The sequence below is a fragment of the Thamnophis sirtalis genome, unplaced genomic scaffold (genome assembly GCF_051295495.1).
Source record: "Thamnophis sirtalis isolate CommonGarterSnake01/CBP01778 unplaced genomic scaffold, rThaSir2_p1.2 scaffold_1, whole genome shotgun sequence".
NCBI lineage: Eukaryota > Metazoa > Chordata > Lepidosauria > Squamata > Natricidae > Thamnophis > Thamnophis sirtalis.
In genome coordinates, this window is record NW_028261381.1 from 171198534 (window position 1) to 171214872 (window position 16339).

Here is a 16339-nt window from a genome sequence, read left to right on the forward strand (position 1 = left end):
GGGGGGGTTAGAGAAGAAGCATGTATGGGAATTCTAATCCAAATACATGGAAGGTGGCTGATTAGAGGAAACCAAGATAAACAGTGCTAATTCTTCTAACATTATGGAGGTAGTCCTCGACTTACAACCATTCATTTAGTGACCATTCAAAGCTACAACGGCATTGAAAAAAGAGATTCAAAGCTACAACGCCATTGAAAAAAAGAGATTCATGACAATTTCCCACATTTATTTAACTGTTGCAGCATCCTCATGGTCACGTGATCAAAATTTGGATGTTTGGCAACTGGTTCGTATTTATGACGGGTGTAATCACTTTTTGACCTTCGGCAAAGTCACAGATTCACTTAACAACCGTGTTAGTAACTGAACAACTGCAGTGATTCACTTAACCGCTGTGGGAAGGAAGGTTGTAAAACGGGGCAAAACCCACTTAACAACTTAGCAAGAGAAACTATGACCTCAGTTGTGGCCGTAAATTGAGGACTGCCTTTAATTATAATTTGTTCTTGGCTATAAAAGGTGGTAAAGGAACAGACTTTAAATTTCTTTATCTATTTTTTACAGACAAAGCAATTAAAGTCTCGGGTGGGGCCAGGGGTGGGAAGGAATGTCATGCTATCAGCAAATTAGAGGTTATACCCTCTCCTCATTTAGCGATTGGTTGCACGAACGGTTGTAGGTACTGGATATGTCTGGTTTAATGAAAAGAAGGACTAGGGGAGACATGATAGCAGTCTTCCAATATTTGAGGGGTTATGACAGAGAAGAGGGGGTCAATTTATTCTCCAAGGCACCCGAGGGCAGGACAAGAAGCAATGGGTGGAAACTAATCAGGGAGAGAAGCAACCTGGAACTGAGGAGAAAATTCCTGACAGTTAGAATAATTAATCCGTGGAACAACTTGCCTCCAGAAGTTGTGGATGCTCCAACACTGGAAGTTTTAAAGAAGATGTTGGATAACCAATTGTTTGAAGTGGTGTAGGGTTTCCTGCCTAAGGAGGGGAACTAGAAGACCTCCAAGATCCCTTCCAACTCTGCTATTCTATTCTATGTTTGATCAGATCATGTCCTGTCCCAATGATTTGATGGCCAAGTGAAACGGCTGCTAAGTGAAGACACAATACAAAGATGGAGATGCCGCCAAGATAAACTGAGCTGCACTGGCTGCCTGTTGATCTCCGGGTACACTTCAAGGCGCTCGTCGTCACTTATAAAGCCCTTCATGGTATTGGACCTGGGTATTTGAGAGACCGCCTACTGCCAATTACCTCCCAAAGACCCATTAGATCCCACAGACTAGGCCTCCTCCGAATTCCATCAGCCGGACAGTGTCGACTGGCGACCACCCGGAGGAGAGCCTTCTCTGTGGCTGCTCCGACCCTCTGGAACGAACTCCCCGTGGAGATTTGTACCCTCACCACCCTCCAGGCCTTCCGCATAGCCCTTAAAACCTGGCTGTTCCGACAGGCCTGGGGCTAAAGACTCGTTGCCCCACTTCGAATGGTATGATTGTTGTGCTTTTAACTATGTATGGTTTTATGTTTTGTTGCTCTGTTTGTATTTCCCCCCCCCCCCCTTTTGAGTTGTGAGCCGCCCTGAGTCCCTTCAGGGAAAAGGGCAGCATACAAATAAATTAAACGAAACGAAATGAAACCAAACTGGTCCCTATCTCTTAATTTCCTACAGTACCTTGCACCTGACCTGTTATTTTCCTTTCATTTGACCCCTCACAGGATAGAGAGGTTGCTTAAACAAGCTGCCTCTCCCTGGGACGATTTTCTTCACAGCACAAGGCCTCCCCAAAGCGGAATGGAACAACTCGCCATGGCCAGCTTGCCACCAATTCGCCATGTCCAACTTCCAATGCTCAACTTGCAGCGGGACAACTCAACGTCGGCAACTTGTCATGGAGCCCCTTGCTGCGGGGACAATTCAACAATTCAATGTCATGATTTAAAATAATTTTAAAAATATTTTCATTTTTGCCACTCCCTCTTCATTTTGTCCCTCCTTTGGCATTCTTTCTTTAAGGATTCTGTTCCACTCTTTCTTCGATATTAGTGCAACTCTTGTCCCGTGGCGAATTGTCCTACGTTAAGTTGCCCCCGGCGAGTTGTCCCGCACGGAGTTAGTCCGCACGGAGTTCGAATTGTCCACAGCAACTTAGCTGCGACAAGTTGGCTGCAGTGAGTTGGCGATGGCCAGTTGGCTGTGGGGAATGGCTGTTGATCCACGCCAACCACAAGTTTAGAAACTCAGTTTCATGATTTTAATTAGTCAATTTGAACCCTCCTACGATGACCAGATCTCTCTTCTTTTTTTTTCACATTGAAGGGTTTTGCTGTCAGGCACACAAAATTTGGTTGCAAATGTGAGGACAGGTACGAAAATGAAATTTTTTAAATTACAGTTTATTACAGTCATCTTGGCCACATTTGCAGCTTTTTGTAGCCTCCTGCAGTCCTGTGACCGCATTTAGCTCTAGTTTCTCTGAAAACCAGAAGTTGCTTCCGCTGTGGAGCTGAAGTCCACGCAAAGATGCCGAGGTTGGGAAACGTGGCCTTAGAAGAGCTCTACTGTGGTTTTTAGATTTGGAGATGGTCCATCATCTGCTTTGCATGCAGAAGGTTGGGATCTGGCTCTGGACATTTGCCAGTAAGAGGATCTTAGATAGTAGAGGCGGGGAGAATTCCTGCCATCACTCATAAACAACACTGGATGACGGACGCCTGTCAGTATAGAAGGCATCTCACTGTGGAAAGATGAAACATCATTAGAAACCAGAGAGGGACATGTGGAAATAAGGAAGACAAAAAACCAGGAAATCCAGATCTTCGTAGGGAAAATTCAGTACGGGAGCCCAAAGGAAGGATATATTTTTTGCTTCTCTTCATTGTATAACACGTCAACTAGCTGGATCACATTTTTGTGCCGCAACCGCCGTAGGAGTTGTATTTCCCTGGAAGGGGGGAAAAAAGAGAGGAAAATGTATTGGCGAAGAGACGAGCCCAGTGGCAAAAATACAGTAAAGTTCCTCTCTAGGAATGAAATTATGTTATGTTGAATTGCTTATTGCACAGAGAAACATATATAGGTAGTCTTTGACTTACAACCATTCATTTAGTGACTGTCCAAAGTCACTAAACGAATGGTTTTAAGTCAAGGAATATATGTATGTGCATATGTATATACTATATATAACTCGTTTACGAGCCCCACCCACCACCCAGGCCGTTATAACACAAAACAATAATGGACACACAGCCAGCACCAATCTACCAATCATGATACAATCACACAACCAATCATTCCACTTACTGAAACAACGCCAGCACTCCACACACACACCAAGATTTATAGAAAGACAGCAGCTCCGACCACGCTTTAAGCCCAAAACCCAGCCTGAAGATGGCGAGTGAGACCTCGCTGAAACGTTGCCAAGGCTTTGTTGCTGTAAGCGGGTTGGTTGGCTGTGTTGTTACATCTTTATTTATTTATTAGACTTATATACCGCTTCATAGGGCTTTCAGCCCTCTCTAAGCGGTTTACAGATTTTTTAGCAAATTGAGTCAGCAAATTGCCCCCACAGTCTGGGTCCTCATTTCACCCACCTCGGAAGGATGGAAGGCTGAGTCAACCTTGAGCTGGTGAGATTTGAACCACTGAACTGCAGATAACAGTCAGCTGAAGTGGCCTGCAGTACTGCACCCTAACCACTGCGCCACCTCGGCTCCTTCAATCTTGATTAGTTGATGGAGTTGATGTATGCAGATTAGTCGGCTGTTTCGTAACATCCTGTATGGCTGAGGTACTAGCTGTGTGCCCATTAGTCTTTTGTGTTGTAACGATATATACATGTACATACATATGTATTTTTATGTCACAACCCTTGGTATGCCCAAATATGGGAGGAAGCATACTGCTTCCTTTCTCTGTCTATCGGCTCATCCCAAGAGACCTGTATGCACATATGTACATATACATATACATACATATACATATATACACATACATACATACATACATATACATATATATATATATTAGTCGGATGTATGCAGATTAGTATATTTACTAATTTTGGCATATATATATGTATGGCTTATATATATATATATAAGCAAAGTACCACTCACTCATCACAAAATCTCCAGAACTGTAAAGCCTACAAACTTGAAATTTGGCACGTATGTTCCTCTTGGCTTCTAGGTGCTCGCTACGATAGGATTTTTTGAAATGACCATCAGATCATCAGTATTTCTTATAGTGTGTGTGTGTGTGTGTGTGTGTGTGTGTGTGTGTGTGTTTGTATGTGTATACACGCATCGATGCTAAGGAGTTAAGACGTTCTACTCCCCCTCTCCACCTGAAAGAAACTCTGTTCCAACTGCCAGTTGCCTTAGATGGGTGTGGCCAGCGCGTGACTGTGGGCTGGCCCGACCACATGGTTTCATAGCGAAGCACGAGTATCTATCTAGTGTGTGTATGTATGTATGTATGTATGTATGTATGTATGTATATATGTATGTATGTATGTATGTATGTATGTGCATATGTTTCTTTGTAGAATAAGCATTGAAAAAAGTGACTTACGACGGTCCTTGCACTGACTATTGCAGCATCCCCATAGTCACGTGATCAAAACTGCACAGAAGTCTGTACAAATCTGTACTAGAGAAACATATTCAGGTAGCCCTCAGTTTACAACCATTCACTTAATGATCACTTAAAATTAGAACATAACTGGAAAAAAAGTGACTTATTACTGGTTCTCACGTTTACGACTGTTTTCAGCATCCTTGTGGCCATACTTTGCCTCCCTGGTCATGGAAAACCTGGGTCTCTTTCCAGGCAATTCCACCAGAGTTAATGCTGCAGGACTGCCAATGCGAATGACTGCAGCCAGTTGCATTTCTTTGAACACCAGCATAATGTTGATCCTTCAGATAATCATACAGGTAGCCCTCGACTTACAACCATCCATTTAGTGACCATTCAAAGTTATAGTGGCACTGAAAAAAAATGCTTACGGTCTGTTTTTCACACTTACAAACCATTGCCCATGGTCACATGATAAAAATTCAGATGTTGTATTTCTAAGCATCCCGAAGTCATGTGATGGCCATTGATGACCTTCCCAGTCAGCTTCTGACGAGCGAAGTCAATGGACTGGATTCATTTAATGACCACACAACTCATTAGTAGTTCACTTTACAATTGTGCAAAAAAAAAAAAAAAAACGGTTGTAAAATTAGATGTGCCAGACTTAATAACCACCTTGATTAGCCACAGAAATTCTGGCCTCAGTTGTGGCCATAAGTCGAGGACTACTTGCAGTTTGCCATGGTTTTGCTGTTGGAACACCAACGTGCCGTCTGCCTATCAAATACTGATCTCAAAGACCATGCAGCCAGAAAAACAGGCCCATTTCCGAACTTCTGGAACATCTGGCAGGCCCCTTTTTCGCCCTTCCAGAGCCTCCACGCAGGCCCTGCACTTACCTGGCATCCAAAACAGGCCATGTGGAAACTCCTGAGAGGGGATGGGAGGGGTGGGCGGGGCCAGCCAGTTCCTTGCAACTACCGGTTCGGCGAACCAAATGTAAAATTAGCATCCCGTCCGAACCGGTTGAATCCCACCTCTGCCGCACTCCCTACCCTCCGAATACCTCCCCCAGAACGACCAGTTTCTACACACTTTTCTTTCATACTTTCATGCTTTTCCGTCAATTTTATAGACAGAAACAAACAAACAAACAAAAAAAGATGGAAGGAAGAATGGAAAAATGTGGGATGATCATCAGAACGTTCCCACAGCATAATCCATTAGGGGGAAGAATGCCGCAGAAAAGGAACCTCACTTTAAAGCACCCATAATTATTTGCTGTCTGACTGCAGTCACAGGTTCCAAGGACATTGTGTGCAGATGATAGCTCTGCTTTTAATACCATTATAGAGTCATTATCTAAGGCAGAGGAAAGGATCTAATCTCTTAGCCCCGAAGCCATCTGCTTATGGACAACTCCACCAACAGGAATGTCAGCAGCCAGAGGTGCTTTTTCCAAAAGGCAAGTGGACTTTCTTGGTTTTTGTTTTTTTAAAATACGTTTCACTTCAAACAGTTCAAACTGAAGAAGCTTCTTGGATGAGAAGCAAAACATTATAAAAAAAGTTTTCAAAATGAAACGTTTTAAAAAACAAGGAAGTTCGCTTGCCTTTTGGGACAATCATGAGCTGGATGATTGAAACTCTCCATAGACATCAGCAACCATATTTAATCCAGATATGAGCAAAAGTCTTTGCTGAACCTGGATTTAAGAAATCTAGATTTTCACACAGTATTTAATCCAACAGGAAGTTTGCTGAGTGACTTTGTCATGTGTATCTAATCTCACTTAATAAGCAGAAAATGTTTTTACAGTGCAGGAAGCAGAGGGCTGTGTATGAACTTCTAAGAAGAAAGACAATATAAAAAAAAACATCAAATGAAATATTTATTCTCTTTTGTTGTTACTCTCATAACATAGTTTAGAAGCAGCGAACTACATACAATTGGCTAATTCTATTTTAGCTGGTTGATTATTCATTCTCTTTTCTGTCTCTGTCACTTCAATCCTCCGGTTGGCCCTGGCTGAGTCCCCAAATTCTAATCCAGCAGAGTTGGGAGACAATCACACGTTCAAATATCTGAATGGACAGATTAGCATGGCTGAAGAAACGCTTTCAGATTTGAGCCCCATGGCTTATCCATGGAGTTCATGGAACAGGCTTTGGCAAACTGCACTGTTTCAGCTGAGCTGATCCTTACTTGGGTGTTATGGAGGTAACACAACCTCATTCACAAAATGACAGAGTTGAAAAAGGCTCTTTAGGTCACAGAGGAAAGTTGGACCATAAGGAAGGCGGAGAGCCAAAGAATGGAGGCCTTTGAACTCTGGTGCTGGAGAAGACTCCTGCGAGTCCCTTGGACTGCAAGGCCATCCAACCCGTCAATCCTAGAGGAGATCAACCCTGACTGCTCTTTAGAAGGCCAGATCCTGAAGAGGAAACTCAAATATTTTGGCCACTTAATGAGAAGGAAGGACTCCCTGGAGAAGAGCCTCATGCTGGGAAAGATGGAGGGCAAAAGAAGAAAAAGGGGACGACAGAGAAGGAGGGGGCTAGATGGAGTCACTGAAGCAGTCAGCGTGAGCTTAAATGGACCCCAGAGGATGGTAGAGGACAGGAAGGCCTGGAGGAATGTTGTCCATGGGGTCGCGATGGGTCGAACACAACTTTGCAACTAACAACAACAAGGTCACAGAGACTAACCTCCTCCTCTGTGCAGGAATCCTAGACTGTCTAGCTTTTGCTAGAACCAATCAAATGAAGGAGACATCTTGATTGTTAAGTTTCGCTGCTGAACTGCTCTTACTGTAGGAACTTTTTTTAAAACAGAAATCTCCCTTCTAGCAGCTTAAATCTATTATTTCGCCCCCCCCCCCAATTCTGTAACAATGGAGGTCTTCACTTACTTCTATATGACTATATGACCTGGCGTAAAATTCATCCAGCCTTGGGGATTTAAATTCATTTCTTGATCCCATTTCTATTGCTCCCAACCTTCCCTTTTGTCTTGATTATCTTGTTAGCATTTCAGCATTTTCACTGAGAAGCTGCTATTCTTTTCATTATGGTTATGATTTCAAACATATCTAACAGCCTTTTTTGTTGCTGTTGGCATTCCCTGCCACCTCAGTACATTCCAAACTTGCTGTGACAGCCTGCATTCAGCCGTGGCTTCTGCTGACTGTCCATGCAGACTCCCAAATAAATGGTTTGGGTTAGGTAACTGATAAAAGCAGCTGAGATTAGGAATTATTTGAGGTTTTTTTTTTTTAAAGCAAAAGCTTCATCGATGGTGGAGCTAAGAGACTGGCATTGTGGTAGATCTTAACATCGCCGGAAAGCAAGTCTGGTCTGAAGTGGTGACATTTTGATGGATGAGGTACAATGGCTTTCAAAACCTAAGGCGGATCTAGATAATGGTGGCTATTGAAAAACTGCTACAGTATTTAGTGAAGGGTAATGGTGACTGATGGACCTAAACCGAATTATTTTTTATTTACTTTAAAAGATGTGCATGGCTGCCCATCTTGAAACAACTCTGGGAAGCTCGCAGCAATAAAACTCTAAAGAAGAATTAGTTGTATATTGCTGAAGCTTTAGTGTAGGTTCAAAACAGACCTGGAAAAATTTGCTAAAGGGAGATATTTGGAGGGAGACCCAGAGGGAGGTTCACTAAAAACCAGATGAGCTGTGGGTCAAGACATTATTTTTTTTTTTTTAATTTAGTGTATGGCATACCATCATGGACTATATCTATCTATCTTTCTTTCTTTCTTTCTTTCTTTCTTTCTTTCTTTCTTTCTTTCTTTCTATCTATCTATCATCTATCTATCTATCAATCATCTAGATTAGTAGAACACAATAAAATATAAATGTTGAAAAAGATCTGTGATTAAATACTAATGTCTAGGCCTGTGAAGGTGAACCTATGGCACGTATGCCAGAGCTGGCATGCAGAGGCCTCTCTCTGGGCACACACGCTGTCACCAACTGCTCTTCTGGTTTCCAGTGCACATGGTTTCCAGCTGGTCCTCATGGCGCCAGAGCACCAGAAAATGGCTTGAAAACGACCTGAAAAATGGCCAAAAAGGCCAAAAAACCCCAGGCCATTTTCAGACTGTTTTTGGCCTGAAAAAATATAACTGGACCAGTGTATGCCCTCAGCCTTTACCTGGCGACGATGTGATCTACAGTTTGATGTGGGACCCTGCAATCACACTGAGGGGAGGATACTATGCCCCATTTATAGACAAAGTCCTGGTAGACACCATATGAGGTGCAAGTCCAATTCAGGATTGTTCATTGCTGAGGTGAGAGGATTCTGGCTTTTCTCTGTGACAGACACTCAAACAGAGAAGGGCTACTGTCCTGTCACCCCTAGTCCTTCCCTTCATTAGACTTGACATAGTCAGCTCCCTCAGTTGATGATTGCAAGGTTTAACTCCAGACCTCTGGTCATCTTTGTTGCTCTTCTCTGCAATCTTCCGATGGTCTCAGCACCCTTTTTGTATTGTGTGGCCAAACTGGATGCGGTCTTTCCAAGGGTGGCCTTACCAGTGCAGTATAAAGCGGAACGCACACTTCACATGATCTTGATGTTATCCCTCTGTGAAGGCCACCTAGCACTACCTCTGGGAGTTGTGGGTGCCCCATCACTGGAGGTTTTCAAGAAGAGATTGAATGGTCATTTGTCCGGAATGGTATAAGGCAAGGGTGCCAAACTCAAGTCCCACCAATTGGATCCAGCCTGTGATGGGGTCGGAAACAGCCCATGGGGCCGTCCAGGTCTACCCAGTGCAAAGAGGAAACATGCCAGCAGTTTGGGGAATGGTATCAATCTGGTCACGCCCACCCAGTTGGCCACACCCACCCAGTTGGCCAAGCTATGCCCCCCCCCTCCCCGAGATCAACCACAGCTCTGATGCGGCCCTCAATTAAATTGATTTCGACACCCCCTAGTATAAGGTCCCCTGCTTGTTCCTTTCCAACACGGTTATTCTAAGTCCGTGATGGTGAATCTATGGCACGGGTGCAAGAGGTGGCACACAGAGCCCTCTCTGCTGGCACATGCGCCGTTTCCCCAGGTCGGATCTCCGTGGCATTTCTTTTGTGAGCTTCTGTTTCCCTGCAAATAAATGAAATAGAAGCTCACGAAAGAAAAAAGACCTTAGCACTTGTCGCACTGACAGTGTTGGGACACCCCGCCTCCTGCCGGCCAGCTGGTTTTCGAGTCTCTGCTGTGTCCGCACACACATCCGCACAGGCGTATGTCAGTGCATGCACATGTCTGTGCGTGCGCACATACCTTTCAGTTTGGCCATGCATGCTCATGCAGTTTGAACTCGGTTCACCATCACTGTTCTAAGTTCTATGTTGGTGGTTCTCAACCTGTGGTCCGTGAAGCCCAGGACAGGGGCTCTGTGAAGGCTTGAAGAAATCTTATGATTTAAATCTTGAGTTAAGTCTTGGTGGTTGTTGGCCATGGTCTGTGGCCAAAAAAGGTATTTAAATGGGGTCCGTGGTGAAGAAAAGGTTAAGAACCACTGTTCTATTTAATGCAGAAGATTCTTTGGTAATTTGAAGATGCCAAACGATAAAGCATGCCATCAGCAAGATCAGAGGGGGGGCACCAGTATATCTCTGACTTTTTTCTAAAATAGGAAGTACATAATCTCTCTCTCTCTCCCTCCCTCTCTTTCTATATATATACATACACACACACACAGCCATTTATATGTGTGTATATGTATGTATGTATGTGTGTGTGTATATATATTCACATACATAGATACATACACACACACACATTTAATTGGCTGTGTGTGTGTGTGTGTTTGTGTGTATGCATGTTCCAGCATAACTCTGGAACACCTTGAGTAGTTTCAACCAAACTTAGTGCACAGATTACTTACTGTATTTTGCGGAGTGTAAGACGCACCAAGATTTTGAAGAGACAATTTTTTTAAAAAAAAATGTTTTGCACTCTGCAGACCTCCCAAAAACAGCCCGTTTTTTGTAAAAAAAAAAAGGGCATGCAGTCTTTAGGAAGCTTGTAGAGTGCTTTGGGGGGGATGAGCAAAAAGCGACCAGTTTTTTGTCCAAAAAAAAACCAAAAACGGGCATGCATAGCCTTTAAGAGGCTTATAGAGTGCTTCTGGGGGCTGGGGGAGGGCAAAAAATGGCCTGTTTTTTGCTCACTTCTGCCCTCCCCAGCCCCCAGGAGCACTCTGGAAGCCTCCTAAAGGCTATGCATGGCCATTTTTGCAAAGGCGGTGGTGTGTCAGGAGGCCAAAAATGCTGTATTCAGTGTATAAGATGCACCCAGATTTTCAGCCTCTTTTTTTGAGGGGAAAAGGTGCGTCTTATACTCCGAAAAATACAGTACCCTCTGGAAATAAATACTGTGGGGGTAAGACACCCCTAACAACCATCAGGGGGAGGTTGTTCTGTGAAGATACAGTCTGTAGTGCTGGGTTATCAGCTAGTGCTTGATATTTAGAAACAGAACAGTGCATGTAAGCATTAAAGCAACATTACAGGTACCACGTATGCAGTATATATAGTTACAGAAACCTCACTCTACGATATTCAATAAGGGGGAAAAATAAATAAAACTGGCGAGGCAGTTTAAAAAAAGCTGAGCTGTTGCCTTCTCAGTATGCAAGGGGGGAGGGGGAGGCACCAATAAGCAATCTGCAGAGCTAGCCTGGAGAAAATTTAACTAGGTGATGGCATTGGCTTTGATGTGCTTTCTTAGTAAAAGGAAAGGGGGAGGAATCCAAAATAGGTGTTTTTGCACTGTTTTTCATCAAATTCCAGAGATTCACGAGAAGCTGCAGTCATACTTGTCTTTTTAATGACAACTGGAGAAATCTGGGCTATCTTGTGTACTCTTCCTTTGTGACCTGTCCGTAATTCAGCCTCCAATATGTGTTAACTTCAGAGTTCGATTAAACCAGCGTTTCCAAATTGTAGCAACTTTAAGATAGGTGGACTTCAGCTCCCAAAATCCCCCAGTCAGCCTGGCTGGGGGATTCTGGGAGCTGAAGTCCACTTATCTTAAAGTTGGCAGGGTTGGGAAACACTGTACTAAATCTATTGGCTTCTCCAACATATACCATATTTTTTCGGACTATAAGTGCACCAAGATTTCGAAGAGATAAGAAAAAAATTTTTTTTGTCCACCCAGGTCTCCAATGTACTGTATTTTGGAGTATAAGACGCACCTTCCCCCACAAAGAGGAGGGAAATGTTGGTGCATCTTATACACTGAATATAGCCATTTTTTGGCCTCCCTAAGCCCCCCCCCCCCGCATCTCATTTTTGCAAAAAATGGGCCTTTTTTTTACAAAAACAGGGGCATTTTTGCCTTCCCCCAGCCCTTGGGCACTTTCAAGAAGAGATTGGATTGCCATTTGTCAGAAATGGTGTATGGTCTCCTGCTTGAGCAGGGGGGATGGATTAGATGTTAATCTGAAATCTGGCTGTTTACCCACCAGAAACACAAAGCCATGTTTTTTATAAACGTGCTCCAGAACATATCAGAATATTTCTTTTCTGGAACAGCATAAAACCTATGCCTCTTTGAATACACCTCTCCAAAATCTCTGTTGCAAACCAGGGGAAGATTTGACAGATGGCTAAACTGCCCACTCAAGATGACCCGCACTGAAGGTGTTACCTAGTTGGGCAACAAAATATCTGCAGGCGAAGAGCCACGTTCGGAGATCACCAAGGACTCCATCTGCCATTGAAGCCCAATGCCATTCTACTTTTCTGCTGCCTTAATGGGTTGCAGAAAATGCTGAAGAGGAAGACCCTAAAGTCTTTTGCTTCTGGTTGTTAATTTCATGCACATTTGTCTTCCTTCTTTACAAATTATTACTTCTGCTGTCGGTTTCTGTTATCAGACCTTACTGATATTTTCCTTTATTTGAATGGCTAAGCGAAACTGAAGCAAACTGATGTGCTGCGCTGACGTCTTCTTCAAAGACCACTATGAACCTGAGTTTGCCGCAGAATGTTTTTCGGGCAGGAAGATAAAACATGAAACAAGCATTACAAGTCACAATAGCAAAATTCTTATCCATTCATTTTCACTTTTGCTTCCTAGCTTACTACCAGTAGAAAGGGTTTTTTTTTAAAAAAAAATCTTGTTCTCTTCCTAGGCCTGTGATGGCAAACCTATGGCACATGTGCCACAGGTGCCACACAGAGCCATTTGTTAGGGCACGCGAGGTGTTGCCCTGTCAGCTCCAGCGCGCGCTGGCTTCAGCCTTCATTTTCAGCTTTTTTCTGTCCTCTGGAGGCTTCCCTGGAGCCTCCGGAAGGCAAAAAACAGCCCTACGGGCAACCCAGAAGTTCAGGAACAGACTTCTGAGTTGCCAGTAGAGCCGTTTTTCTCCCTGAAGTCTCCGGAGGGCCTTGGAAGGGGGGGGGGGGCAGCGGAGGCCATTTTTGCGCTCCCCAGGCTCCTAGAAAGCCTCTGGAACCTGGGGAGGGTGAAAAACGGGTCCATCACGCACCAAAAGCAGAGGGAGGGCGGGGGGTCGCACACATAGAATTATGTGTGTGGGCACGCCTGCGCACGACCCTCCTGCGCTTCCCCCACTTTTGGCACGCAATGGCAAAAAGGTTACCCATCGCTGTCCTAGGCTGGCTCACTATCCAAGGACCAACTCTTGATTTAGAGGACAACTTGTTAGAGGCTCTTTTTAAAATCCCCCTAACAAAGTCCTGTGTAACTGTCCTTGTTTCAGTTCCTTCATTTCCAGCCAGTTCCTTCGGCTGGAAAGAGAGGCTACATCAATTACCGGGGTTTCTATTCTGCACAATTGTGGCAACTTGCCTTAAAAAACAAAGGGGCAATTGGCGACTTGGGAATAGTAGGCAGCCTTCTCAGCACAACACAGATACACACACACACACACACACACACACACACACACACACACACACAAAACATACCAAAGTGAGCAGGACAACAGTCTCCAGAAGTTGTAGGTGCTGTAATACTGGAGGTTCTTAAGAAGAGATCGGACAACCATTTGTTTAAAATGGCATGGGCCTTCCTGCTTGAGCAGGGGGTTGGACTAGAAAACCTCCAAGGTCCCTTCCAGCTCTGTTGTTGAGGAAATGGTTGTTTTGAGGCTCATATTTCAAATGTTGTTTTTTTTTCCCTTTCAGAGTGAATCTCTAATGACAGGACATTATTAACTGCTTCCCTGCAGGCCTCAGGAAAAACAAATATATTAAATTTGGGGCATTGGTTGGGGAAAAAAATCCTCCCCATCTTAAATGGACTGACTTGCTCTGCAGGTGCTGGTGACCTATTTTGTGCCTCCCTCGTCGCTGTAATATACTTTCATTATATAGCAGAAAGTTTGAAGATTTGAGAGAAAAGGACCGCTCACAGTGCACCATTTTTGAGAAAGTCTTTCTGTTAGGTTCCATTTTTTTTTTTTTTTTTGTAAAACTGGTTGGTTAGGTTAGGGCTATCACATTTAAACTGCTAGCTTGTAAGGGCTAGTCTTCCATACCCAGCCTATTCTGTGTGTGTGTGTGTCTGCCTGTCTGTCATCTACATTTCTTTTTTTTTTAACCATCTGCTTCCCTCTTAGAATAACAGAGTTGGAAGGGACCTTGGAGGTCTTCTAGGCCAACCCCTTACTTAAGTTCTTAAGTTCTGTGCACCTTTCTAGTTAGGAACTTCAAGAGGGCAAGAAATGTAGGATCTAATGTAGTTCTGAAACACATCAAGTACAGAAATGAAGAGATCTTTGTATTTGGCATGGCAAATCGATTCTCTAGAGCAGTGTTTCTCAACCTTGACAACATGAAGTCCTGTGGACTTCAACTCCCAGAATCCCCCAGCCAGCATAGCTGGCTGGGGAATTCTGAGAGTTGAAGTCCACAGGACTTCAAGTTGCCAAGGTTGAGAAACACTGCTCTAGATCAATAAGTACTATGATTTTCTCACATTCATCCATTTCCATTAATCATACTTATGTAATTGTGCTATTATTATACATATTTGAATTAGAGGCTGGGCCTTCATTGTTTAGTGGTTCAATATTTTTGTGCGCCATTCTAATAACAGTCATGCTATTATTTAAACTTACATAATGATACCATCTTTCAACATCTACACTTTACATCTGGTTATTACTTTGAGTATATTATATAAAAATATTTGGGCTGAATAGGAAAGATGTAGATAGAGACAAAGACCCAAGGGAGGAGTTTGGGAGGCCAGTCAAAAAACAAGTAAGAATTGAAATGCTAAAGTGGGCCAGAGATGATGGTTAGAAAGGGAATGCTGCTTAATATAAGATTGGCTTTATTGAGAGCTAGAATAGAGGTAGAAACCAGATCAAAGGGCTCCTGAGTCCATTTCAAAGTGCCGGTTATGGTACAACACCAGGATACATCATGGAAAGCCTTGTCAGAATAGAATCCACCTGGCTCAGTTACCCAGAGAAGGCCTGAAGATCATCTCTCCCGGAGGTATATGATGAGGCCAGTTCGAAAGCTTTCCAATAGTGTCCCACTTTTAGTATAGACTCACAGAGGAACCAATGGCTCCAACCATTCTTGCATTTGGTAAGCAAGTGAAGTCTATATTACTCCAATAAACGTTTGCCGCTTAGCTGTGCACTCTTTTTATGTGCGGGCATAAACCCAACCTAGAACCAAAGAGAAATTTCCTGACAGTTAGTACAATCAATTGGGGGAACTCCATCCCTGGAGGTTTTTAAGAAGACATTGGACAGCCGTTTGTCTGAAATGGCATACGGCAGGGGTGTCAAACTCGATTTCATTGAGGGCCGCATCAGGCTTGTGTTTGACCTTGGGGGGGGGGGAATGTAGCCTGGGTGGGTGTGGCCATCTTGACGTCACTCGTGTCGGGGGCGCCTGTTGTGGCCTGAGCGCTCTGCCAGTGAAAACGGGCTCCCAAGCTCCGTTTTCAGCTGTGACGGCCAGGTGTGGCCCTCCCGAGCTCCATTTTCACTGGCGTAGGCACTGTGAGCTGGTCCACTGTTTCCAAGGGGGCCCCGCGGGCCAGATCTAAACACCCCGTGGGCTGGATCTGGCTCGCGGGCCTTGAGTTTGACCCCCGGCATAGGGTCTGCTGTTTGAGCAGGGGAGGGGGATGGACAAGAAGACCTCTCGGATCCCTTCTAACTTTGCCATTCTGTTTTTTGTTTAAAGCACGATGCCTTTAATAGTATTGTTCCTTTTGCTGGTCCCTACTCATGATCCTTTTAGATTGGGGCAGGTATAAATGTTGAGGGGGGAAAACCCTGAATGAATACGAGGAATCACACACAATTTGTCCAACGTTCCTGCTTTCCACAGACAGCCGTTTCTTGATTGAAAATCTTGCCAGAACTCCTACGGCTCATGATGCTGGTACTTGGCAATACTTCCTGCCTTTTCTTTCTTTCTTTTTCTTTTCTTTCTTCTTTCTTTCTTTCTTTCTTTCTTTCTTTCTTTCTTTCTTTCTTTCTTTCTTCTTTCCTTTCTTTCCCTCCCTCCCTCCCTCCCTCTCTGACACACACAGCACCTCTCCCCCTTATTGTTCCACAAATTCAAAACAGGAAGAAAAGCTCAAGGCTTGTATTAGCCAGGGAAACTGAACAGTTAATGAGAGGACTTCATTGGAACAGGAAAAAAAGAAACAGACTGAAGGCAAACTTGTTGTTGCACATACCCAAAGAACGCCGCAC

At 43.9% G+C, this 16339-nt stretch overlaps 1 protein-coding gene across 2 annotated transcripts in view; it reads right to left on the reverse strand.

The window, feature by feature from the left end:
* STK11 (serine/threonine kinase 11) overlaps positions 1–16339 on the reverse strand; it is a 111565-nt gene that overhangs the window by 58503 nt on the left and 36723 nt on the right. For both annotated transcript variants that reach the window (XM_087703293.1, XM_087703294.1), the window contains one exon: positions 2879–2962. In XM_087703293.1, the coding sequence (XP_087559419.1) occupies positions 2879–2962 (84 nt within the window). The remainder of the gene's footprint in view (positions 1–2878; positions 2963–16339) is intronic.